At 46.6% G+C, this 26,857-nt stretch overlaps 2 protein-coding genes across 4 annotated transcripts in view; both read left to right on the top strand.

Moving 5' to 3' along the window:
• Nucleotides 1–11,843, top strand: part of Foxj3 (forkhead box J3) — a 92,050-nt gene extending 80,207 nt beyond the window's left edge. For all 3 annotated transcript variants that reach the window (XM_055611010.1, XM_055611012.1, XM_055611011.1), the window contains 6 exons: nucleotides 2,815–2,989; nucleotides 3,494–3,907; nucleotides 5,070–5,171; nucleotides 5,846–6,037; nucleotides 7,684–7,791; nucleotides 9,029–11,843. In XM_055611010.1, coding sequence (XP_055466985.1) covers nucleotides 2,815–2,989; nucleotides 3,494–3,907; nucleotides 5,070–5,171; nucleotides 5,846–6,037; nucleotides 7,684–7,791; nucleotides 9,029–9,144 — 1,107 coding nt within the window. In that variant the 3' untranslated portion in view covers nucleotides 9,145–11,843. The remainder of the gene's footprint in view (nucleotides 1–2,814; nucleotides 2,990–3,493; nucleotides 3,908–5,069; nucleotides 5,172–5,845; nucleotides 6,038–7,683; nucleotides 7,792–9,028) is intronic.
• Nucleotides 11,844–20,559: 8,716 nt separating this feature from the next.
• Nucleotides 20,560–22,165, top strand: Guca2a (guanylate cyclase activator 2A). The gene is made up of 3 exons (XM_055611373.1): nucleotides 20,560–20,670; nucleotides 21,322–21,529; nucleotides 21,916–22,165. Exons 1-3 carry the CDS (start codon nucleotides 20,596–20,598, stop codon nucleotides 21,978–21,980), a joined length of 348 nt encoding a protein of 115 aa, XP_055467348.1. The 5' UTR covers nucleotides 20,560–20,595; the 3' UTR covers nucleotides 21,981–22,165.
• The last annotated feature ends 4,692 nt before the right edge of the window (nucleotides 22,166–26,857 follow it).

The raw sequence follows: 26,857 nt of genomic DNA on the forward strand, positions 1-26,857 counted from the left end.
CGGTAAATGGTCTTGAGTGTGAATATTTTTACTCTTGTACTCATTTGTTACTTCTAAGGAGAAGATGACTCAAGGCCACAGGCCAGTTGAATGGAGGCACCTTCTCAGTTGAGGTTCCCTTTTCTCAGATGACTCTAGCTTGTATCAAGTTGACAAAAACGTGCCAAGCACAACATTCAAGTCACTTATATGTAATAGTGTAATTCTTGCAATGACCTACACAGTTCACTTATTTAAAATACTCAAATATTTTGGTGACTTAAATACCTAATATAATGTCATGTGATTGCTAATAGTTAAACTCTAAATTTAGGGAATAGTAGAATAGAAAAAGTATATTCTTTGATCAGTACAAAAGAATTTTCCCCCAAAATATTTTTTATTTGATGGGTTGAATCCACAGACATAGAAGCCATCAGTGTGGAGAGCCTACTATACTTAGGTGATTAAAGATAATGAGGAGATTGTTATATATGAGAATATATGTAAAAATAATAAAGCAAAATAAGCAAATATTTAATGATTTTAAGTTTTAAGTGTAAAGTGTCTTGATACCAAAGAAATCAAAGAATAGGGCTTAGTATTGTAAAATAAGGTAAACATTGAGCATTTATTGGGTCTGAAGCGGTAGCTCAATTGAGTGTGTATCATACGTGAAGCCTTAAATTTGGGCAGGTGGTATTGGTGTGTAATCCCAGTACTTGGGAGGTGGAGGCAGGAGGATCTGAAGCTAAAAGGTCAGTTTAAATTTGGGCTGGGCTACCTAAAACCCTGTCTCCAGAAAGGAGGCTAGGGGCATGACAGAACATTCCTAAACTAGAGAACAAAAGAACTAACATATCACGCTTGTCTTGTGAGTGTGTGAAATGGCTCAACTCGATGTTATAGATTGCTGTTTTCATTTAACAGAGTGTCACCTCTGGGGGGGGGGGGGTACATGCCTTTAGTGCCTGCACTGCAGAGGCAGAAGCAGGCGTCTGAGTCCAAGGCCACCCTGCTCTGCAGAGCCTAGGCTGCAAAAGGAAATCTGTCTCAAAAACAAACAAACAAACAACCTGAAAACATAAACAAGCAGACAAAACACAACAACAACAACCAAGTGTCAGTCAAATAGCTCTCTGAAGCAGCAGTGGACAGTACTCCTTGTTACAAAGATAGTTTATATGTGATTAAGCAGTTTTATTACTACATAGATTGACTTTAAAAATCTACATAAAACTTAAAAGTAGGTAATTCTGAATAAGTAATATAATGCAGTTTAAACCAGATCAGAATGGTGTCGGTTCCCTTATTCTCACATGGCAGTATCAAACTAGAATATCCATGGGACAGACTACATGAATAATGGGTTGCTATAGTGGAGGAATAGATTTTATGTGGCAGCTGAGCAGTTTTATGACATGCAGTAATAGCCATTTTGGGAATAAGACAGAAAGACCCATGCCTCACTTAACAGGGAGACGGATGAGAAGCTGCCCCATAGTTACCTTACAAAGTAGAAGGGCAGATGAAAGCTTGCTCGTCAATGTTAAAGTCACCAGCATATAATTGATGGAGCTAGTCCCTTCCACCAAATTTTTTATTTATTTATTTTTGTCTTATGTGTGTGGGTGTTTTTTATGCATGTGTATCTGTGAACATCTGGAGGCCTTTGGATACCTTAAAACTGGAATTAAAAAAATAAGCAAAAAAGATTTAATGTATTTCCTTGTTATAAACGCTTTATGAGCATCATTTGAATAAATTTTTAGTAGTGTATCAATTTTTGATACAGTCTTTCAAAAATACAGTTGATGGAGAGCATTTTCCTAGCATATGCAGGGCCTTGGTTCTATCCATAGTACTACAAAAAATAAAAATAAAAGATATGTAGAGTAGGGGTCCTGTTTTTGGTTGTTGTTTTTTAATCTCATTTCAGGTTGTGCTGTTTTCAAAGATAATTCTTGTTGAGAGCTGCACATGCCAGACTAGTTGACCTTTGAGCTTCCCAGCACTCTCCGTCTTACCTTAGGCCTTCTGGGATTGTAGGTACATGCTCCTGCATCCAGCTCTGCTTGAGTTCCAGGGATCCAGACTTCAATCCTCATGATTGCAGACCTGTCATGTAGGCAGCTAACTCACACAAGCACAAATGGACAAATACGCCCTTTAAACTTAATGTACATGCAATGCTTCAAATTTTTTGAGGTTATGGTGATACTTCTCTGTAACCTGCATAACTCAAGGCACCTGACTCTTTCTTTTCGGTAAGGATCTCCTTTGGAAGTCACTGTTTCAGGTCTCTTTAGGGTGCAGGAACTGGTATTAGGATTGTTTTCAGGGTCTTGTCCATGCTGTGCAGGGCATCCACCAAGGACCTGCAGCCCTGTATTCTGTAATGCTTACCTCTTCCAGTCTCATTTTCTTCAGCCAACCTCCTTTTCTCTGAAAACAAAAGTGCTGTGTGGGACAGTGTCAGATATATGCTGATAGTATTTGAACTTTAAGATGATACAAAAAGATGGAAGCAGTGTTGGTAGCTTTATAGTGTAGGGCAGTCTATAGAAATCATGATGAAGAGGGTAAGAATTCCAGTGCTCTCTCTCACTTGAATCATCTCCACAAGTCATTGAATTTCTTTGAACTCATTGTCTCTCTTATACATGTCTCTCTCCCCATCTATAAGAGATTTCTGTGGTTCCTGCAGATCCATGTCAGTGATTTTTCTCTGACACTTAAAGGGGTGTGCCTTGGTAGAGAATGGGATAGCCACAGGTTACTGACTGATTCCAGAATTGGCACTGAGTAATTATATCCGTTGTTTTCTTTTATTAGGTGACTAACCATCCAGAAACAGTCTCTCAATCATTAACGCCTCAACAGCAGCCACAATACAACCTTCCAGAAAGAGATAAACAACTACTCTTCACAGAATACAATTTTGAAGATCTCAGTGCCTCATTTCGGAGTCTATATAAGTCAGTTTTTGAGCAGTCACTTAGTCAGCAAGGTGAGCTGCTTTTTAAATGTCCTAAAAAAACAAAAAACAAAAACCACATGGTTTAATTTCATCGACCAGCTTGCTAATTTTAGAGCCGCTACGGTGAGGTTGGAGGTGTTGATTGCATTATGCCACTTTTGGCTTACTGGTCTCTATGTATCTGTGTTGTGGCAGAGGAACAACACATTGATTTCAACTTGCAAGCACAGTTTACTTGATTATAAGGACATCCTGAAGCACTGTGCTAATTCTCATACCATATCTGTGGCACATGGATGTTGGGGTGGAAGGGGTTTTGTTTTTGTTGTGACTAACATTAACAATGAGGTAGCCATTAGAGTTTAATAGCACCAAGTTTGTGGTTTTGTTTGTGGCCCTTTTAAAAAATTGTGTGTCTATATACACAACTATATACACAACTTCTTTAAATATGCCTTTTTCTGTAAATAATACTATTGTAAATGTAATATGATAGAAGGAACTCTAACCAAAATGATTTTATTCTGTTTTTAGGTTTAATGAGCATCCCCTCCGAATCTTCCCAGCAGTCCCACACTTCATGTTCCTATCAGCACTCTCCTAGCAGTACAGTGAGCTCTCACCCACACAGCAACCAAAGCAGCCTGCCCAACAGTCACAGTGGCCTCAGTGCCACAGGCAGTAATTCAGTTGCACAGGTCTCACTGTCCCATCCTCAGATGCATACACAGCCTTCTCCACATACACCCCACCGACCGCATGGTTTACCACAGCACCCACAGCGTCCCCAGCACCCAGCACCACACCCACAGCAACACAGCCAGCTCCAGCCGCCTCACTCCCAGCACCCCTCCCCACATCAGCACATACAGCACCATCCAAACCATCAGCATCAGACGTTAGCACATCCGCCACCCCCACCCCCTCAGCAGGTACCTTGTAATTCTGGTAAGTTTCCTCTGCTTGTGTTTGAATAGCTGTGTGAATTAGGCCTGTCCTTTGTTATTTGGGCCTCGTATAGTATTTACCACTGAAACCCTTTTTACTTGTTTCATCTTTGCTTTCTGTAGTCCTGTAGTTACACTTCATTCAATCCACGGGTGACCTGAAGATTTCCTTAATTAAAATGCATTGGAAATATAGGCAAACCCAGCCTTGCTTACAGGTTTTAGTTTATGTTCTTGTATTGCTCTGACACAGCTTCTAATGATACGTGAGAGAATGGAATACATGACCTGTTTGCAGTCTTGCTATTCTATGGAAATGTAAATGAAATAGTGCAGGTTATGCCATAAAGACTGTGCTTGAATCCTCAGCGTAGCTTTTATGACTTGGAATAAATTACTTGTTGTTATTGGGTTTTGTTTGTTTTATTTGTTACTTTTCATTTTTTAGGAGTTTCTCAGAAGGTGGTCTGAACTGGTCTCAAAACTAACTTACCTTTTATTTATTAAAACAAACAAAAAAATCAAATAAGTAAAAAATCTATCGGACAAATACTTTTTAATTTTTTTGTTTGTCTTTAATGGTTGGTTTTGCTTCCCTAGTTAATAATTCATAGTAGATTCTATAATAGAATTGAAATTTTTCAATAATATAATTGAAAATAATGGAATATTTTTGAAACATTTTACAGTTACTTTTATATACATGCTTTGAGAAAGTTGTATAATAGCACTAAAACTTTTCAGGGACAAGGCAAATGCATACCTTATAGATATCAATATATTCTTCAGTAACTTAAGCCTGTTCATATGTTCTTGAGGGTATTGTTAATGAACAAATTAACAATGGGTGATTTTCAGGAAATAGAAGTCTGTGGTGCCAGGGAGGAAAAATGGTCCATTTGGAATTGAAACAATTGAATGTGCCGTGGTTAGGCTTCTTTGCCAATGGCACCTTACAGAGAGAAGAATCCCTAGGGTCAGAAGTAATCATAGTGGCTGTGATAATTCATTCCTGTGAATAACACCTCTCAGGTGTGTGAGATGGGACTAAACAGATTTTCCTTAGATGCTGAGGAGTGGAAGGATGAGAACTGTCTTCCCGTCTGTATTCTCCCACCAGTCACTATCCCAGAGCTAACAGTAGTGTCAACTTTACCTTTTAGGTGTGTCAAGCGATTGGTATGCAACACTCGATATGCTGAAGGAAAGCTGTCGAATCGCCAGCAGTGTTAACTGGTCAGATGTAGACCTTTCGCAGTTCCAAGGTAAGAGTTGGTTCCTCTCACATAGAACTGTTACCATGAATATTTTCTCTGGAGCATTGTTCTTTGTAGTTGAAATCAACATCTTCTTCCAAGTGTATTGGTATGTGCCCACTCTCTTAGCAGTTGGTAAGCTAAGGTAGGATTGCCAATAGTGAGCCTATATAGCAAACACTCCTCCAGCCAGAAATATGTAACAAGATTCTGTCTATGAGAGAGAAAGGCATTCTATAAAGGTATTGCCTTTGCAGTGGTAGTATTCTTAAAGGATACATAAAAATTCCTACTAAATTGGAAGTTGATACTAGGAAAACATTATATCCAAGAGTTCTGTAGGAATATTGGCCATGTTTAAAAGAATCAGGTTTTGCGTAGTCTGTCTCCCTGTCCTTGCTGCCCCCCTAGTTGCATTTTTAAGTCCATAAGACAATTGTGAGTATTGTTCCCTATTTGCTGTCCACCTTTTACTTTTTTTCATTTATTATTGTATGTGTATGAAGAACGCTAGCGTACACGTGTGTTACGGTACATATGTACAGATCAGAGGTTGATTTTGGGGAATTGATTCTGTCCTTTCATGGACTCTCAAGGATTGAATTCAGTCATCAAGCTTGGACCACAGACACTATTACCTTCTTAGAGTTGTGTTCACTGTATTTTATTTGCTTTCCTTGTAGGTCTGATGGAGAGTATGAGGCAGGCGGATCTCAAGAACTGGTCATTAGATCAGGTTCAGTTCGCTGATCTCTGCTCCTCTCTTAATCAGTTCTTCACACAGACTGGCCTTATCCACTCGCAGAGCAATGTTCAGCAGAACGTCTGTCATGGTGCCATGCACCCAGCAAAACCTTCCCAACACATCGGGGCAGGTATGGGCTTACATAAACCCACTGTCCTAGGCAGTAGGCAGTGTGATGTGTCACTCAGGGGGACATTGATCTATTTATACTGTGTTGTTTATAAGAAATGAATAATGGCAGCTGATTTTTGTGGAACGTGAATAGTTGAAAATCTGAGGCAAAGCTGGGTGGTGGTGGTGTAGGCCTTTAATCCTAACACTCCGAAGGCAAAGACAGGTGGATGTCTATGAGTTTGAGGCCAACCTGCTCTGCAGAGTGAGTCCAAGACAGCCAAGCCTACACAGAGGAACTCTCAAAACACAAAGCCAAGAAAGAGAGAAAGAGATAAAAAAGAAAAGAGAAAGAAAATTTGAGGCAAAAGTCTATTCTGTTGTGATTTCTTTGGATTACTTACTGTTATCCTTTCTGATATTTAACTTTTTGTTATTAAACAAATCTCTGAAGGATACTTTAAAAAAAACATTTTATTTTAAATTAGTGTAGACTAGCAACAAATATCAAAATGTTACATATTTTAACGATGTTAAAATTAAAAGTTTAAGGTCCATTTGAAAAATGCACATAATGGCAAGTTGTCATTATGCAGGCTCTGTAATGAGGGCATGGGAAAATAAATTACAGTGTCTTGTCCCCCGTGTCTATCCATTGTGTGTGTCTCCCTCTCCCCCTTGCTGTGAAAATAAGTGTTAGGACTCTGACAGTTTCAGCAAGGTATCTTAGAAGTTATGACCTGGGCCTTTTAGAGGCTTTAGAGTCTGTTCCCGCTTCTGTCAAATTTTTTCTCTGCTGTTTCCCATGTGTAAGTAGAGGGGGTGTTGGGCTAGGTCATCTGAGGGAATCTCAGGTCTGGCTTTCTTGTGGCTAGTAAAAACTTGGGAGCAGCCAAATCCAGTATGCTTTAACTTACTAATAGTAGGGATCAAATTCCCTTCCCTTCTTAGGAAACATAGTAGTTGCTTTTTAGTTTCATTGCATTGGGTGAATTCAAGTGTAATTGATGTGATAGACTAGCATTCCTAGGAACATGGCCTTCTGCTTTAATAATCCCTGAAATCTTATTTGAATGAGGTCTGTGCTTCTCATCTGCAAATTTGTGATACATTTTAGGGACTTTGCTTGGCTTAGGTGTGCCATTGTGCAGGTCTTTGCTGTTACTTTGTGCCTTGGTCACTTAATCAGCCGGTGCTCACTCACATAGTCAGTCAAGGGGAAAATTCAGAGCTGTAGAAAAATGGGCAACAGCAAAAAGAGCCTTTGAGCCAGGATATCTGGATTCTCAGTCCTGGTTTCTGCCAGATTTGTGCTCTTAGGCAAGCCTGCTTATCTTTTTAAGCTTCCTTTGACTTCTTTAGAAAGCCCTTTTGTGTGTATAGTGGGAGGATCAAGTGAAGTCATGGATGTACAAGTAATTTTGAACTTTAATGAAGTGATAACTGTAGATGTCCTTGCCTATGAGCTTTTGCCAGTGTCCTCAACACTAGCACAGCACCCGTTTTGGAAGCCAACTCAATTTCATAAGGAGTAATTTTCCTTCCTCCCTCTGTTTGTCTTACCTCTTTGGCTTCGTGTAGGTAGCCATTCCATTAAGATTCTAGTGCTTGCTGTGTTTTGCTGATAGTGCTAACATGTTTTCTCTTCCATTTTTAATTTGTTAGGAAATTTGTATATAGATTCCAGGCAAAATCTCCCTCCTTCGGTGATGCCACCCCCTGGTTATCCTCATATTCCACAGGCGCTCAACACTCCAGGAACTACGATGGCAGGTAGTGTCAGTGTGCTGTGTTTGGAACCTAGAGTTTTAACACTGAAAAGCTTGAGTTGCCCTCAGGTAAATGCGGCTGCTTTGAGAGGGCATGAACTCTCTTTATGGCCTGGGGTACAGAGTATCTTTAAGTTTTTTTTTTTTTTTTTTAAATTTGACAGGACTTAATGCAGCTTTCAGGGGTCTGTTTTAACTAGCTTCTGTTCATTGATTCCAGAGAAGTAATCCATCTATAGTTTCCAGGCTAAAGATATGAACAGTTGAAAGTAGCTAGGAGACTAGGGCATGCTGTTGGAAGTGGAAGGAGTCTTTATTTACCTTTATTTTATGTGCATTGATGTTTTGCCTGCATGTATATTTATGTGAGAGTGTCAGATCTTAGAGTTACAGACAGTTGTGAGCTGCCATGTGGGTGCTGGGATTTATCTTTTTGTTAAATAAAGACACGTCGACATTTCTGATACAGTAATAATATACTGAAAGTCATAGCATTTTGTGAAACCATGTTAAAGGATTCTTGAGAAAAATAATTAGTGGGTAGCTTAAAATTTTTGGTTTTAGAGTACAAGCAACAATAATAATCCAAAAAGAATTTTATAGCATTTCAAAGGATATGTTTAAGTTCTAGTAAAAGAACCACTATTAGTAAATTTTCTTATGTCCCAATCTAACTTAAGTGGTACAACAATCACTTTTTTTTCTTCCTTTATAGTTAAAACATTTTAGGTATATGGGTGTTTTGCCTGAATGTTTGCCTGTGTACCACTTAAGTGCCTGTTGCTGAAGGAGGTTAGAAGAGGGCATCAGATCCTCTGGACCTGGAGTTATAAGCCACCGGTTGGGTTGCTAGGAATAGAACCTGGGGCTACTGAACGAGTCCTCTGATAATCATTCTTGCGTTTTGTATTTGAAAACACATTAGAGCAGAATAGTGAAATGGTTGTCAGCATTTTTCTTATGCCTTCCTTACTGTATAAAATGGAAGAATGTTTTTTGGAGTCAGGTAGACTTGAGTTTGTTTATTTTTTTAAGCCTGTGTAGTATAGACTGACTTTGAATCCACTTCTCATGTGTGTATCATTATACCTGGATTTTTGTTCAACTTCTTGTTGGAAGTCTTTTGGGTGGATTCCAGGCAATGTACCCAAGTCCTAGCACATAGGACATGCTCTAGGAGCTTCTGGTCTCTTCCTGACTTCCCTGCCCAGGTCACTGAGACCCTGCCTTCTTCCTTCCAGGCCATCACGGAGCCATGAACCAGCAGCACATGATGCCTTCCCAAGCCTTCCAGATGCGGCGCCCTCTGCCTCCAGATGACATCCAGGATGACTTTGATTGGGATTCCATAGTGTAGGCTTGTTTCTGCAAGACAGCCGACTCCAGCATCCTTTCTGTTCAGTGAAAGAAAGGATTTAGAGTCCAGTTGAAAAAACAAAGCGATGTTACCAGTGCTATCTAAATTCCTTTTGAAGACAATCAGAGATTCTAGCTGGGTAACTTACTGCTTTTCTCCAACCCAAGCAAGAACTACGTGTTTGTCTCCCTGCCAGTGCCCTCTGTAGCTCCTAACTGTTGTGATTTGGACGGCTTTTTGCATATTTGTGTCAGTTTGATGTTGACCACAAGTGCCAGACTGATTTTTCAGACAGAGCCTATTTTGCTGCAAGCAGTTTATAGATACATAAGTGTAAATACGTGTACAAATGTTAGTGAAAGGCTTCAAGTTTTTTCTAATTGGATTATTGTGTCTTGACAAGAAAGTTACTGTCAGTTTTTATTTCTTGTTAGGCCATTTTCTGCAGGATGTTTTCAGATGATATAGGGAGCTGAAAGGAAATCTGTTTTTTAAAGCCTGGCTTCCTTTATTTAATCTTCAAAAATAGGAATAATCATGAATTCCACTGAGTAAGTCAAGGAACCTGGAGTTGGTACTCTCAGCGATGCAGAGGGCCTATTCCTGAGCAAGGTTGGCATGCAGGGACTTGTAGAGTGTGTGTTGGACCTCGTCAGCGTGTTTCCTCAGCTGCATTTTGACAGCACTGAAATGTGTGGGCTGATTGAGACTGGGTATTGCTTGGCTCTTCAAACAAATCAGTGTCTCCATACTCATTTACGTATTTATTATTCAAAAGTGTTATTTTAATATTTATTGCTACTTTCTGTGAATGCACAGCTCTGTGGGATTCACTAGGGAAAAATTTGTCTGAAAGCATGGTTATTTTTCTGGATAAAGTTTACAGACAAAGACAATCAGAAGCATTTGTCATTCTCTTTAACCTCACTCCTTTTACCAGGTGAATATGCTTCCTGTCTTAATTAGTCTTCCTGCTGACGGAGACTTAATAGCTACATTGGAATTTCCTGGCATTTGAATCCGTCTATTTAGGCGACAAGACAGGGAGGCAGGTTTTATACAGCAGTGTCCTCGATATTCAGGTGACCCTGGAAGGGACTGCAGCTCCAGAGCCTGTCTGCTTCAGTCTTGCGGGCAGTGACATCTGTGTGCACCCAACAAAGAAGCCCCTCAGAGCTTTTGTCAGTTGCTTTGTTTCCTGTCATATCACAGCTTACATGGGCTGATTGTTTTGATTTTATAATGAGGGGGGAGGAGGGGAAAGATTTTATAATGAAAGTAGAAGAAAGGAGATTCTCCTGCACAGCAAATAGATTTTTAATTGGTTCTTTACGGAAGGAGAAAATCTGTTTTAATGAGGAAATAGATTCTATCAAATCAAGAAATAAGTGCTCACCAGTTGCTTGTTAGTATCTGGGCTCAGCAATGCTAAATCACATTAACTAAGCCCCTGTGAGTCTGTGAGTGAGTAATCTCTACTTGAACAAAGAGAGGTGTGTCTGAGTGTGTATGTGTGTGTGTGTGTGTGTGTGTGTGTGAGAGAGAGAGAGAGAGAGAGAGTATGAATCACTGAAAAGCCATGGGGAGAGCTGGGGAGAAGTGAGAGAGAGCTTTGTGTTTCTCTGTTGTTTAGACCCCACTTGGAATGAAAAGGAAGCTCAGGTACAGCCCCTCAGGCCGGTGAAAACCAGAGGATTCTCAAGCAGCAGCCAACAGGTCTCTCTCAGAAGGACCAGGCAAGATGAGATGGCTGCCTGCAGAGGAAAAGCTTGTAAAAATGAGGTTCCCAGCAGTTTACTCAAGTCTCTGTTTTCTAGACACCCAAACAGCTGCTCCGTGACTAGGATTGCTAGGCAGCAGTGTGCACTTTAAATGACTGGGTGTGGGAGTACTGCAGTCTCTGAAACAGCATGGTTTGATAATGATTTTACAAATTTTGTGAAGCTAATTTCCCACTTGGCAATTATTTACTGATTTGCAGTGATCGATTTATTTATGAATATTTAAACTGACCAAGGTTGGCACTTGAGGCCAGACTCATCACTCTTCTGTGACTCCCTGTTCCCCAGGGTCTCAGAGCAAGTGCCAGTGGGCCGTGCCCAGGCAGGGCTACCTGGTGTGTGCAGAGTCCCTCTAGTGGCCATTTCTGTTGGTAATTGATGATACAGAGCAAGTTCTCTTGGGCTTAAATTGGCTGGAGACTTTGGGGTAAAGACTAATAAACGTGCATAAACAGATGGGGCGCTCTGTCCAGGAGAAGAGTCCGACTGGCATTTGTGGCAGTGTTTGGAATGTAAATGTATTTCTGTGTGCTCCTGTAAATATTTAAAACATGTGTCTCAGATGTCCTTTGAAGTGGGAGGGGCTCGATCTTGGGCTAATTTCAAATGGAATAGAGTATTTTGATATGTTCATTGAGAGGGTGGTGTGTACATACCTATATTGTATATATGTGGTGACATGCATTGGCTTTTGTGCAGAAACAACCTGCTCTCTGTGCTGCTGTTGGACAGTCAGTGTTTTAATGTTTCTACAGTTTTCCTATTGCACGATTTCATATTCTGCCAATGGTGAGTGGCACCCATTCTTTGTAACCGTTTAGTGCTGTAAAGAAATATTTCAAGTGTCATTAGGGATTGTCGCTGCCAGAACTGATATGCATGGATGGCACTTAAAATAAATATATTATGATAACTGTATTTGCAGCCTGATGGTCTCTGTCATTTGCTGCAGTTGAGAAAGTAAGGTTGGAACCTGTGGCCAGGCCATAGAGTCTTTGGGAGTTTGAGACTGTGCCCAGGTGTTGCTGCCTTAGCCCTGAGTTTAACATTGTTTAATCTCTGTGCCTTACTTTCCTGAGCAGACACTTGGGGCAGGCTCTCCAGAGAGAAACCCAGAGATAAGGTAGCCACCCTGCCTTTAATGAGTATAGACTTACCTGGTACAAAGAGCAAGCAGCACTGCCAGGGAGGTCACCCCAGAAGTTTCCCTGGGGAGGAGCAGTGGCTGAGCAAAGCCCTTCAGAGGAGCAGGAGGGCGGTTTCCAGAGGGCCAGTGGTTATCTCTCTGATACTGCTGCTCTGCGCTGTGCCTCGGGCTGGCGCAGAGTGGAGAATCGTGGCTTGAGATGTGAGCAGGCTCAGAAAGACTTAGCAGTGGACAGGCAAGAAACTTGGGGACGTGGACAATGGAGTATTGTTCATTTGAGAGAGGAGAGCTTCCTACCACTCTGTCAGTCTGTCTGGAGCATCTAAGTTATCTCATACAGAATTGCAGGTGCATCAGTGTTTATGTTTACAGATGGTAACGGGATCAGAAAGAAGAGCTTGCCCCAGCTTTTACCTCTAATTGTGGACTTAGGATGGTTCTGTCTGGGACAGACTGCAGAGCTCTTTTCAAATCCATGGTTTGCCAAAGCCAAGGGCAGTTACTACTGAGCATAACATATGAGCATGCGTGCACGTCTTTACAGGGCAAGACTGGCCTGTATCCATGGCAGGCAAGTTTTGTTCACCCCGTGCTGCTTAGTGTGCCTCTTTCTGTCAGAGAAACCAGAAATACTGTCATTATGCTGCTTGTATGTTTCTCAGCTTTAACACGTAACTCTGAGGGCTGCTCTTCACATATGACCCTTACTAATTAGGGGAAGCATTTTGGACAAACTATTGGAGCTCAGGAAGTCTTTATAGAAGGGACATTCAAAACTTCACACTGCTGAGGGCCTTAGAAAAGTGGTTAGTGCAGCCATACTTTGTTAAGCATTGAGACCCAGTTAGGAAGCAATTTGTTCCAAGCCTCACAGCTACTTGGGGAAAACTAGGGGAAGATGGGAGAGTCATTGACCTAGGAGTAGGTCAGGCCTCCAGTGTACTGCTGGGAGGAATGGCTCAGGAGAGAAAGCCACTTGCCCCGGCACTGATGACCTGAGTTCAGGCCCTGTAACTAGTGCTACAAGGAGAACCAGCTCCTGCTGGTTGTCCTCTGACCTCCCCGTGTACGCATTTCCTGACTTGATCTACCGAAACCTGATGGTGTGCTGTCACGGCCCTGTTGTGTGGAAGAGGAGTTGGCTTTGGTGAAGTGAAGGATGCTGCAGCTGCAACTTACTCTTCAGGAGCAGAGGGCGTGGGCAGTCGTGAGCAGAGCATCTCACTGGGAGTGTGTGCCAGGGCTGGTGCAGTTTGCTGTATGCACTCACTTCCCTTGGAGGCAAGTTGGCAGCCTCTCTTGTAGCTTAGGGACAGGTTGCAACCAAGCCGAGGGGGCAGCATGTTGGCTTACTGAGAGTCCCTGCATTGGTTTCTTCTTAGATTTTTGAACTTCCTCCTTGTTCCCCCCACCTCCTTACTCCAGGTCTGATAATTGATGAGGCACCATGGGAAAAGGAACTGGCTGCATCAAAACTTGGTTCTCACTCCATCTCAGGGCAGATTGCTGGTTCCCAGCTCTTGAGCGGTATCCCAGATGTGGACAGCTGCTGTTTATGAGTACTTGCTGCTTAGTGTTCTCCCACATAGCTGGTGTAGATCGTCACATTCACTCTTAGGAAACACCCGCTGGGCCAGGTGTGGTGGCAGAGCTGGTAATAATAGCAAAAATGGGGCTGGATCTCAAAGCTAGTCCAATTAGCCTAGGACCTCTGTTCTCAGCAGCTTGCCGGGCTGCCCCAGGTCTTCTAACTGCTCCTGAGTAGAGGGAAGAACTTGAGAAAAAAAGGGGAGCACAGGAAAGATGGCTTGGTGCCTAAGAGTGTGGTGTTCCTATGGAGGACCCTAGTTTCTTTCCCAGCACCTGTGTTGGGTGGCTCGTATCCACCTCTAACTCCAGTCCCCCAGGGGATCCAGGCCATGTGCACATACACAAAATTTTAAAATAGTAAAAGTCTCTAATAAAATCCTGTAAAGCAAAGGCTGCAGGGAACGCCTGTTGTCACCAGGGGGCAGCACTGCCAGCCGTGTGCCTCAGAGTTGAAGGGTTCCTTCAACTCCGGGCTGTCCTGCCCCTTTGCAGCCCCCAGAGTTTACTAAGGAAGAGGAGCCTTCCTTCCCTGTCCTGACGCCCCCCCCCCCCCCTTCGTGTGGCAACACTGCTGGCTGGAGATGCCCGGTCCCTTGCAGTTCTCAGCTTAAGGGTCATGTGGGTTCACCCCGTAGCTGCCTTGGCTGGACCCTCAGGAATGTCACCCCAGGTCACCTGCCCACCTAGCACCAGCTGATGAAAGGGCTGACATTCTTCCCACAGGCGTGGCTCAGGCAGGCCCCATACCTTGCCCTCTCCAGCCCTGCCTTTGAGCCTGAGCAGGCTTGGATGGTGCCCCATGCACTGCTCTGTCAAGTGCATTACGATTATTGCCACCATTTGCCAGCTCCCTGCCTGGTACTTGACAGCCATTATCTGCCTCAGCACTCCCAGCCATCTCGGAAGGTCAGTGCCATTATCTGCCTTTTACTGCTGGGTATTGCCACTTTGAGAGGTAGAGTGTTGGCCCAAAGGTCACAGCCGTGTGAGGGGGAGGACAGAGCCCAGATCTGCTTCATTCTGGTCTGTGCTCATGGAGGCTGATCTCCTCTTCCACAGGGTCCCGGGTACCTTTGACTTGCCTCTCCCCAGCCCACCCTACCTTAGAACCTGCCCTTAGCCCTATCTCCTGATTGTGGAATGCTACCTTTTTGCTCTCAGGCCCCTCTAAAGGTCAGAGGGCAGCTTCCTGTCCTAGGCAAGTAATAAGTCAAAGGACACTTTTCAGCTTCCCTTTGCATGCCTGGATGATGCTCAGAGGCTAGGAATGGCCCTGGTTCACTAAAGCATAGGTGTGTGGCTGTGTGTGAGAGTTACAGACAGTGTGATGGTTGAGTGAATGTCACTGTGTAGTCTGAGTGGCTGTAGCGGATGTGTGGGGGGTGGGCACAAATGTGAATGCATGTTTATGTAGGTGTGCATACATGTGTAGGCCCCGGCTGATGCTGGGTCAATGAGACAGGCTCTCCGTCATATCCATAGCTCACTGATAATGGCTAGTTTTGCCACTCAGTTTGCCCTAGGGATCTGATCTCCACCTTCCCAGGCTGCCAACCCAGTCTATGTGTACTCTGAAGTTCTGGGGCTGGGGAAACCCCCCAGACTCTCCTTTTCTAGGATCCTGAATCCCAGGTGACACTCACTTGGGGTCAGCCTGCAGATTGTCAGTGTTGAGCCCTCTGAGTCTCTAGAGATATTTTTTCTCTCAATCACATACCTGACTTGTCCCCCTTGCAGCTCTCCTGGGGTGGTGTTGCTTTGATTTAGATGGCAGGTGTATACCTGTGCCTGCCCAGGCTTCCTCATCCTAGCAGAAGCTGATCCCTTGTCATTTGGCCAGTGGTCAGGATCTCTACAGATCTCAAGGGCCCAGCACAGCTGATGCTTAAGGCAATGAGAAGAATATGGGCTTTGGAGGTAGGTCCTAGGATTTTTTTTTTTTTTTTTAAGGTGGGCAAGATGCTACCTTTCCTGAGCCTCCGTTTCCTCTTAAACATAGAACAAAACACCCTACCTCAGAGTGGTGTTGAGAAGCCAGCTGGAAAGCACATGGCAGCTGGGCACGGCCCATAGATCCAGAGGAGTTTTTCTCCTTCCCCTCCCTCTGCTCTGACCAAGTTGTCAAAAACAGCTGGTACCTGCCCCTCCCCCCACACCCCTCTGTCCCTGCTGAGATGGAGCACCCCCTTCCCTCCTGCATGCTCACCAGGTGCAGCCTGTCCCCCCTTAGCCCTCTGCCCCAGTGTCTGTATGGAGGCTCTGCCAAAGTTCCAGATTGCTTCTCACTGTCATCACGCTAATGCCCAAGCTTGGAGCTGGTGGAGCCCTGCTGTCCTTTAGCCTGGACCAGCTCCCCTTCCCTGTGCCCCCAGGTCTACACCTGTCAGGCAGAGGCCCCTTCAGATATCCCTTCCACCAGCAGGCATACTGTGGCCTGGTCCCAGGGACTTGAGCTCTAGGCGCTCCTCCCACAGCTCCCAGCGTGCCCCACAAGGAGTCCAGTGGAATCTGTGTCCTGTGTCAGCTTGGGCTCCTCTGAGGGGGTTGGGGGCCACTCCGGGGGGTGGGCACCCCAGCTGAGTCCTTCCTGCCCTCCAAGATGGCAGATAGTCTGAGATGCAGGAGGAGGAGGAGGAGGAAACAGCTGCTGTGTTTGAATGGGAGCAGATGGTGAATGAGAACCCATTCTCTCCTCCCGGCCAGCCATGGGGAGGCAAACAAGCAGTCACACCCTCTCCACTCCCCAGCTGCCCCCTGGAGCATCAAGGGAAGGTGCCCACCAACCTGGGTCCTGGGGGAGGGGAAACTGGGCTTGGGCTCTGGCCAGGGCCTTCAAGCCCCACTGGCTGCCATTCCCTGTGTGACATGAGTGCTCTGGTTATCCATTTTCTGCTCTGCAGTGGGGGGCATCGCTGACTCTCGGTGGGTCACTTCTCTCTTCCCTTGAAGGGCAAGTGTGTGTGATGCCAGGAACAGAACAGGAGGCCCCACATTGCACTGAGTCCTTCAGGTTTTTCTTTGGCACTTGAGAACATTGGATTTGGTTCTGGAATTTATAGCTATATGACCACTGTTCTCACCAAATCTACCTGGCAGTAAATCTAAAAAAAATGTGCCTTTCTCTGGGCTGAAGGTGTCCAGAGCTGTGTTTACACGTGTGCCGTTGTACCTGTGCCTTTCTGCCATGCACAGTCAATACAGCCGGGTCCCGCAACTGTGTACACGTGTACTGCATGTACCCCTGGGAAGTCATGGTTTCTTAACCTTACTGAGCTTCAACTCACCACTCCCATCACTTAAAATGGGGGGATTGTCCAGTTATTTCTTATTCGTTCATTACCAAAGTAGACGCAGGAGTTCCCAGACAGTTATGGCTTCCTGTGGGCTCTTGTTGGCAACCAGAGATTGCTGCATCCTTTAAAGCACATTTACAAGCTTCACAGGTTGGACCAAAATGCAGACCACACCTCTCATGGTCATACAGATCAGTTCTAGTATCTTCAGGCTCTTTCTGGGCCTTGTTCTGCTTAGGCCTGTGGGCTTACAGGCAGGAGTCCTGTGGCAAGACTAAGTCTCTAGCGGACATGACCTTTGTTGAGAATCACAGTGAGGTCACCCAGACACAGCCTTTAAAACAAATCTGTTGGCCAAAAGGAATATTATCAGTCTCCTTGGGAAGCCCAAGGTGCTCCCAACATCAGGCAGAACCACCCAACTTCCAGCCTTGGAGTTAGGGCCAGTTGTGTTGGGAGTAGTGTCACTGATACTCACAGTGGCAGAGCACTCCGCCTGGGGCTTGGCCCAGCCAATTGCAGAATTGTTGGCCACAGTTGTTAATTTCTGTGCTTGAAACAAGCCCTACTTTTTTCAGGATTTCCTTTAGATGTGGTGGCATCCACTGAATTCCAAGCCTTCCCTGAGCATTGGGCATGCAGCTTACGCTGTTGGCCTCTTGCAGGCTGTGCAAGTGTGGTGGGAAGGCTTCCGGAGCACAGAAGAGTAGTAATAGTCGAAACTTTAGGGTTCGGGGGCCCCTGAAAGTTGCTAGAATACCTTGAAAGCTGCAGGGGAGCTGTTCTTTTTGCCCATCTTCACAGAAGCTGGGGCTTAGGAAGGTCAGATGACTTTGAAAGGTGAAGCTGGTACCCAATCTGGGGCTGTCCAGCTCTGGGACCTGAGCTCTGGCCTCCCCTCCCACTCCTATGTAGTGTTGAGGTCCTGTCTGAATGGTGCACTAAGCAGGGGCTGGATCTGGCAGCCTCCCGGGTTTGAGACAGTAGCTGGTTGTCCCTAGATGATGCTGCAGCCAGGACCAGGAGGTACGGTGGCTTGGAAGACTGTGCAAGTATGCTGGCTGGCCAGAAGAGGTGGACAGAAGAGTATGGAAACCAAAACAGCCTCAGAGTCATGAAGGGAGGAGGCAAGGCGTGCAGGGGGCTGAGGACAAGCCTCGGGATGCAGGGTGCAAGCTTGAGGTTCCAGGAGTACAACTGAAGTCCAACTTCTAGAGCGTCAATGCAGGCTGATGAGGACATATGTCCCCTGAAAAGAAAGGCAGGGATTGAAGTCAGAGCTGACCCCAGGTTGGGCAGGGTCAGTAATGGGAAAAGGGAAGAGAGTAGGTTCCTGCTTCCCAGAGCAGGTGGGGTTGGCTAGGGCCAGACCCAAAGGGATAGGACCTAATAACTACTTCCTCTTCTCCACAGTGTAGAACTGCGTCATCCTGGAGCAGCTCCTGGGCAAGAGAGGCAGTGGGGGTAGGAGCCCCTTCCCCTTCCCTAATCAGGGCCACACCTTAAGAGGGAAAACAAGAGCCACCTTGAGTCAGAAAAGGGTTTCTCTAATGCAGTCCCCACCCTAAAGCCAAACCAAATCCCAGCAGGCCCTAGGCTCCCACGTCATCCCAGACCTAACCCAAATCATAAACTCAGCCCCACCCCACCTCCAATCTCACTGCAAGCTATTCAATTACAACCACACAAATAATTCCAAGCCCAGCCTGGAGCCTCCATGCTCCATCTCCAGCCCTATCCTAACCAGCATCTACTTAACCCAAGCCTTACACTCTCCATCCCCAAAGCCAGCTCAAAGTGAAGAAGGAATTCCCATCCCCAGATGCTATGCCAAACCCTGACCCGGCCCCTGACCTGGCTGCTGCTATCCTGTTAGCCCAGCTGCCCCTGTCTCCCCATTGCACCCCCAGACCCTGCTCTTTTGCCCTCACCACATCAGCCCTCCCATTTGCAGCATCCGTGATTTTTGTGGCCAGCCTAGCATACAGGTACCCCGCAGCTGCACATCCCTGCTCAGCAAGCACCCGTGCTAGGTCGCCCGACTCAGCCGAAGCCAGTGTGGAGCACAAGGACTGTACATGTATTGTCTGCGTGCACACAGACACACACACCCCCGCACACACTGTTCCCCAAAGTACACAGGTACCTCCTGACAAATACACATACACAAAGACGCACTTCAGGAGGTAGATGCATACACATTTTAGTGTACGCACACACACATCTTCGTGTACACACAGGCCCCTCAGCACACACACATTCATCCTTAACATAGACACATACTCCTCTGTATGCTTCTATGTTAAGGTGTACGCTTGCGTATGATCAAGCATATATACACACCTCAGTGAATGTCACACTGGCACAGACGTAGGTAGACACCTCTGTACACTCAGTGCCCACACACAAAGACACTTTAGTGCACACGAAAACACACCTTTGCACACGTTTCAGAATACTTACCTATGTCCAATACACACGTCAACGTAAGTACTCATACACATCTCAGTGTGCACACACCCACCTCGGCATCCATGCAATATGCATGTCAGTGCATGCAGTGTCCGGGTGGGGGGTGGGGCGCGGACAGCAGAAGTCCAGCCTAGCTTAGTACAGCATGGAAGGACCTCTTGTTTCCTGCCCCTGCCCTTGACCCTGGGTCAGGCACTGTCCAGTCCCTTCTTGCTAGGCCCTTCTCCGTCCAGTCCCTTCTTTAGTACTGTCCGTCCATCCAGGGATGCTGCCTCTCACCCTGGTTATATAGCCAGGGTGGTGGAGCCAGCAGGAAGAGGGGCCCCCAGGACAGCTTTCTCTAGGGTCCTGGGGCTCATAACACCCTAGGTCCCGCAGCGAGCGTATGGGCTCCCTCAGTCGCAACAGGGGTCACACTGGAGGGAGCCAGATTCACATAGGTCCATGGCAACCACTGAGAGCGGGGCAGGGCAGGGCAGGGCAGAGGAGCCACACTGTCTGAGGACCGGCTGCTGTGACCGGGCTAGGCAGGTGGCCGTCAGAGGGGGTTGTGAGAAACTGTGGCTACTCTTCAGGTAACAGCACGGTCATCGAGGGTTTCCTGTGTGCCGGGAACTGCTTGGAACGCTTCGGTGCTCATTCACTCCCCAGCACCTGGGCATCTGTCGGCTGGGGAGGTAGATGGGACAGTGAGGTCTGGAGGGGAAACAGTTGCCAGTTACATGGCAAACGGGGCCAGTGGTGGGATTTGAATGCCCGCCCGTGGCTGAGAGGTGCCTCTTTCCTGCTCCCCAACCCCATGCTAAGAGCCCTGTCTCTGTTGTCATTGTCGTCACAGAGCCACAGCCACCTTTCTGGGCCTCTTCCTTCAAGGTCAGGGCTGGGTCTGCAGGGCCTGGCCAAGAATAAATGTAGGACCCAGCCCAGCTGTAGATCAAAGTAGTCCGGGGGGGGGGGGGGCGGGGTAGGGGGGGGGCCGGGGTTCTGCCAGGCTGTGTTGATCTCTTATCTCCCAGGCTTCATTGACCTTATCTGATGGAGCATACAACAGGCAACAGATACGGCTGACAAGGCCCCAGGGTTACTGAGTAACCCCGGCCTCTTTAAAAGTGCCACTGTTTACCTCCCGGCACTCAGACTGGCCAGCTCTGTGCTGCACACTGCTGCCATGAATGCCTGTTTACTCTCTGCGCTCTGCCTCCTGGGGGCCATGGCTGTCCTGGCAGAAGGGGTCACTGTGCAGGTATGGCCCCATCCCTGCTCGGTTTGGCCCATCTTCGGAGTCCTGAAATGAGGGATGGGTTTCCTCTGGGATTAGTCTGGCTGCTCCCGTGTCCCACTGGGACTCTGCAGGACTGGGGAGGAGTTGGTGGTGGCCTTCCACAGAACAGAAATGTGGGCTTCGCGTCGGCCGGTGGCTGGGCTCAAATCTAGCCCTGGTTCCTCCATCCTGCATTTGCCTGGAACACCAGTCTTGTTCCCAGGCATCGATTGCACACATGAGGGCCTAGGTGGTTGGGCATGCCTACTGATGACACCAGACTAGAGGGTGTTGGCAAGTAAGGGTCCTGCTCTCTCAGGGAGGCCTCCGGGATCCTTTTGTTGTTTCAGAAAGGCTGAAGGCTGGAGGTGCCCTTGGTCAGGAAAACACAGCCTGGGCTAGAGGACCCACAGATCAGGAGGCCAGCTCACCCTCATGTGACAACCTCTGCACTCCTGGCTCTCCCTAGCTGCTTCCCCATTTCCTCACATGATCCTGTGCAGAACTTCAGGCCTCTAGCAAGCCCAGGGGCACAGGAGGCTGATTTCACACTGCCTTACAGATGGTCCCAAGCAAGCCGCCCAGGCGGTGGCTGCCTACAGCCTGGCCTCACGCTCTGGCTGTCTCTTTCAGGATGGAGATCTTTCCTTTCCTCTGGAGTCGGTGAAACAGCTTAAGGACCTCCAGAGGGTACAGAAGCCCAGGCTGGTGGGTCATAAGATGTTTGCTTCCGGGCTTCTTAAACCCGTGGCTCTACAGCTGTGCAGCCTCCCTGCCTTTCCAGAAGCGCTGAGGCCTCTCTGCCAGAAACCCAATGCTGAGGAGATCCTGCAGAGGCTGCGTGAGTGGCTTTGTGACTAGTGTGGCTGGGGCATTCCCTGACTGGTGCTGGAGGAGGAGGAGGCATGCTCTGATTGGTTAGTTCTAAGTGGGTCCTGTAGAAGCCTCTTAGAAAGGCCTTCACTCAGAAGCATGGGTTAAAAGGAGCCCTGCGGTCCATCTTCTGGTCAAGAGAACTCCATCTCTGTCCTGGTTAGAAGCTGCACTCTGATTGGCTGGCTTCAGTCAGCCCCATTTGAGGCAGAAAGCCCAGAGGGTCAGGGGAGACCGGCCTGCTGGGATTATCCTGGTGGTTTGGTGACAGGTACCCAAACTCTAGGTGTAGAGAGGCAGGGGCTACGAGGGAAGGGCGGCTGTCTCTCACCAGACTCCTTCTCTCTTGACCAGAGGCCATTGCTCAGGACCCAGATATGTGTGAGATCTGTGCCTACGCTGCCTGCATCGGATGCTAGGATGACGTCGCTTGCCTTCCTTCTCAGCCCCCACAGAAGCCCCTTCTACCTTCTGGAAGCAGAGGGCCTGACAAACCCCCATCCCTGGCATCCCAAACTCTCCCGGCCACGGCAGGGAGGAGGCTGAGGAGACAGCTGCCTGGGGAAGCCCTCCAAACCCTCAGCCAATAAACCAGACTCTAGTACTCCGAGTTTCGCCTTCGTTCCTCTCCTCGCCGGCAGTCAAGCACTCGGTGCTGTGAACACTCACCTGCCCCCGGAAACCTGGGGTTCAGTGTGCAAAGTACAAGGCTCCCTTTCCTTGCCAAGTCCTGCCAACCTTGACACCAACACCACACACGGGTACAGGGGGCCACCCAGGAGGGTGGGGTCTTCCCACTTATCTCCTGGGGTCACTAAGCTGCTAGGCCACCTGTGAGGACAGGAACTAGTCTGAGCTGGTTTGGGTGCCCCATACTCACAGGCGTTTGACCTGCCACTTAGGAAGTGGCTCCCTCAGGAGGCACCGGTGCTGCCTTTGCCTTCCTGGGATCCGCACTGGAAGGAGCACGCCGTGCCCTGCCCTCTGCGCCAGCCCTCTTCCTGCGTGCCTCCTTAGGTTTGCCCGCCCAGGCTCCATGGCCTTTCCCGAGCCTCCCCAAGAAGAATGATTGTGTCCTGTGGTCACCTGTATCTCTTGCACAGCTCCAGCCACCCTGTTGGTGACTTCTGTGCATGAGGAAGTTGTTCCTGCGTGGCTCAGGGTTAAGGCTACCCCCCAGCGGTGGCTGCTTAAACAGCAGTGTGGGAGGAAAAGCCAGGACGCCAGGTCCCAGTCCCCCGGCCTTCCACATCCTGTGTGATGTCAGGGAAACCACTTCCCTTCTCTGTGCCTCAGTTTCCTTCTCTGTAACAGTGTCTAGCTCTAGACCCCGTGAATGTTGCATTTCAAACTCCCAGTTTAGACCTGATATAAACATAAGAGAAATTCTTCGAATGGTTTTTAAAGAAAAGGAAAGAGAAGAAAGCAGGACCAAGGGTCAGGCGGAGAATGGCTCCGGTGGGAGATGACCTCACACAATACAGGAGTGAGGCCACTCAGCAAGGACACAGGAGACAGAAAGAGGAGGCTGCTGGGGCCTGTTCTGAGGGGTGTGTGGGAGCTGCCACGGGGGGCGGGGGGCTTCAGACAGGCTGCCTGTGGTCTGGAATGCAGACCTCTTCTGTCTAATGCCTGCCGGGAAGCTTTGCAAAGGAGGAAGGACCTTTTTGTTATCCTGGGATCTGCAGTGGAATAGATGGATTCTGGGTAGCCTTGGCTGTCCTAGACTCCCTTTGTAGACTAGGCTGGCCTCGAACTCATAGAGAGCCATCTGCCTCTGCCTCCCAGAGTCCTGGGATTACAGGCCTGCGCACCTGCCCAGAACAGATGGATTTTAAAACCGATATGAAGTAGGATAGAAGGGAAACTCCGAGAGAAGAGGGATGGTGGGAGCACAGGGAGGCACCCTGGGTAGCCCAGTGTGCACGTGGTGGGGCGTGGGAGGCAGACAGGACTGGGCTTCAGCCTGACCCTTGGAAGCCACGCCCTACCCTCTGACGCTTGACGGCTTCCTCTCAGGGTTGCGGGGGTGGGGTGGTGGGGTGGTGGTGGTTAATGAACCGTGTGGTGGATAGAGTCATTTAAGGTTTCAACACTAGAGCCAGATTCATTCAGTGTGACTTTGGGCGGTGAGACTCAGTTTCTGTGTCTGCAAAATGGAGATCTTGAGAACTACCATGACCAGGCATGATGCCGCATGTAATCCCAGGAGGTAGAGGCAACAAGATCAGGAATTCAAAGTCGTCCTCAGCTCCTAGCCTGGACCCCTGTCTCACAAACAAAGAAACATGAGAAGAAAGTCTACTTTGTAAAGTTGAGTGAAGAGTACACAAACTAATACTAAAAGTTTTGTTTATTTTATTTTTTAATGTGTATCAGTGTTTCACCTCTGTATATGTATGTGCGCTACATACATGTCTGGTGCCCTAGAAGGTCAGAGGAGGTTGTTCGTCCCCGTGAGCCACTAAGTGGGTGCTGGGACTGAACCCCGGGTCCTTTGCAAAAGCAACAGCGCTTTCAACATCTCTCCAGATCCCTGAAAAAGTTCTTAAAGTTTCACGATCCCCGGGGCATCAGCGGGTCAGGGAAGAAATCAGAAGAAAAGCTGAAAGCTACCTTTCAGCATAGCAAGGCAAGCCAATTTCGATGGGCAGAGCGGCGGCTGTTCAGCAGCTGGCTGACGGCAACAAGGACATGCGTGGAGAAGAGCATTCCGAGTTGACAATCGGACACCATGCTCGGGGAATGAGGAAAAGAACAAACTATGTCCCAATTTTGTAGAGGGAAATACTAAAAGTCAGAGCAGAAATAAAAGAAATCACAGTGATAAGCAAACAGGACACCCATACATACAATGTGGTCAAAACAAAACAAAACAAAAAATAAAATAAGATAAAAGTAACAAGAGGGGCATCCTTGTCTTGTTCCTGATGGTAGAAGGGAAGTTTCTTGTGTATTTATTCAGTCACCACTTTCCTTTTCTCTTTAGATGTGCTTGCTTATTCATTATGCTCATGTGTGAGCATCTGCATGAGTTTACGTGTGGACAAGCCAACAAGTGGGTTCTGAGAGCCAAATCCAGGGCCTCTAGAGGAGCAGCCAGTTTTCCATAGACAGTAAGAAATACAGAAATAACCTCTGTTTGCTGATGATACTCTAAGGATGATGAAACTCTAAGGAGCTCACCTAAAAAAAACTCATTATAACTAATAAACAATCCAGGAAGCTTCAGGGTACAGAGCTAACACACAGAAGTCAGCATCACATCTCTATCCTAACAAAAAAACTCCTCAGAACACAAAATTAAAAAATATCTTTTCACACTAGGAATGATAACAAAGGCAACTATAGAATAATTTAAATAGGAATTGAAGGAACTATATACTAAGAAAAAAATTAACGAAAAATTGAAAGGTATCTCGTTTGTTCATGGGTTAGAAAAATAATGTTAGAATGTCCACAGTACCCAAGATGGTCTATAGATTCAATGCAGGCCTTAATCAGAGTTTCAAAGATATTTTTTACAGAAATAGAAAAATTCTTAAAGATCATATGAATTCACACAAGACTCAAATGCCCACAGAAATCTTTCTCTTTTTTAAAATTTTAAGACAAGATTTCATGTAGCCCAGGCTGGCCTAGAATTAATTGTGTGGGTGAAGATGACCTTTAGGGTCCTCCTGCCAAGATTACAGGTGTGAGCTACCATGCCTGATTTATGTGATGCTGGGTGCCAAACCCAGGGCTCTGTGCATACTAGGCAAGCATTCTACCAACTGAACCATATCCCAGTCCTTGCCAAAACAGTCGGAAGCAAAATGAACAAAGCCAGACTCATCCATCACATTGTAACAGTTTTGAACACAGCCAGCTTCATCACATTGTAACAGTTTTAAACAAAGGCAGACTAATCACATTGTAACAGTTTAACTGAGAATGTCCTCCATAGTCTTGGGCATTTGAACACTTGGTCCCAGTCTATGGTGCTGTTGGGAAAGATTCAGGAGGTGTAGCCTTGCTGGAGGAAGTTTGTCACTGGGGGAGGAGAGCTGCTTGTCTACTTACAGTTCCCAGTCTCTGGTTATGGTAGAGGATGTGAGTTTTCAGCAGTTCCATGACATTCACCTTCTGCTGCTTCTTCCCCACCATGAAAGACTCTTCTTATCCCTTGGGAAACTTAAACTGAAAAACTTTCTTCTGTAAGCAGCTTTGGTCATGGGTGTCTTGTCATAGTAAAAGAAATGTAACTAATATGTATACTATCTCTTTCAAAGTCTACTACAAAGCTATAGCAGTCAAAACAGCATGGTATAGCAAAGAGAAAAAAAAAAAGAGATAGGCATGGAATAGACAACAAGCAAAGGGGGGGAGAGATAGAGACTAAAAGAACACATACTACGAGGGGAGAAAAATCATTAGTTTCCTCAGCTCTGAACCCTGTGAGCCACTGGTATAATAGTGGCATGAATGTTATGGGAGTAACCACTTTCTGATTGGATTTAAAGCCCACCCCATAAGACAGAATTCATGTCTGTTAACTGAGCCCAAAGCTTCATAGCTGACTAGGTCATAGGCCACAGGGAACAACCTGATGCTATTTTTCTAAATGGAAATAAAGTTCCCATGAAGTTCTTACCTTGATTCCGGTATCTCTCGGCCCTCATCAGAGAAACATCTTCTTTTATTTTATTTTTGATGGTGATTGATACAGAGGCCAACGACCAGTCATCATGCAGAGAAGAAGAGAATAGAGTGCTCTAAATGGGATATCTTTATCAGAGTCTCCACCCCAGGGCCCAGGGATCGTCACAGAAGAGGAACAAAAGATTGGAAGGAGCAGAGCGAGCTGAGACCTGTGGCAAAACAATGTTTACTGGACAAGACGGCACAGTTGCACTCATGAACTTACAGCAGTTGAGACTGTATGCACAGGTCTTGCACAAGATGAAGGCAGCCATGGACTGGGGAGGGGGCTCATGAAATTCCACCCCTCGCTGAGTATCTATTGGCAGCTGGTGGCTACTGGGGAAGGGAGATTCGGTTTTCTTCAGGGATGCTGCCCCTGAGAGCTTACTCACGCTCCAGTAGATTATGTACATTCGGTACATATAAATGACAGTAAATGGACTGAGTGGATCCTAAACAAAAAACAAAGAGAGAGAGAGAGAGAGAGCACAAGAAGTTGGTAGGAAAGTATGGCTAAGGATAGAAGAGGGAATGGAGATAAACTGGAATCAAACACATTGTATGCATGTATGAACATTAAATAAAATATTATTTTTTAAAAGAAGCCAGT

This window comes from Psammomys obesus, unplaced genomic scaffold (assembly GCF_907164565.1).
Source record: "Psammomys obesus unplaced genomic scaffold, mPsaObe1.curated_primary_1811, whole genome shotgun sequence".
Taxonomy (NCBI): Eukaryota; Metazoa; Chordata; class Mammalia; order Rodentia; family Muridae; genus Psammomys; species Psammomys obesus.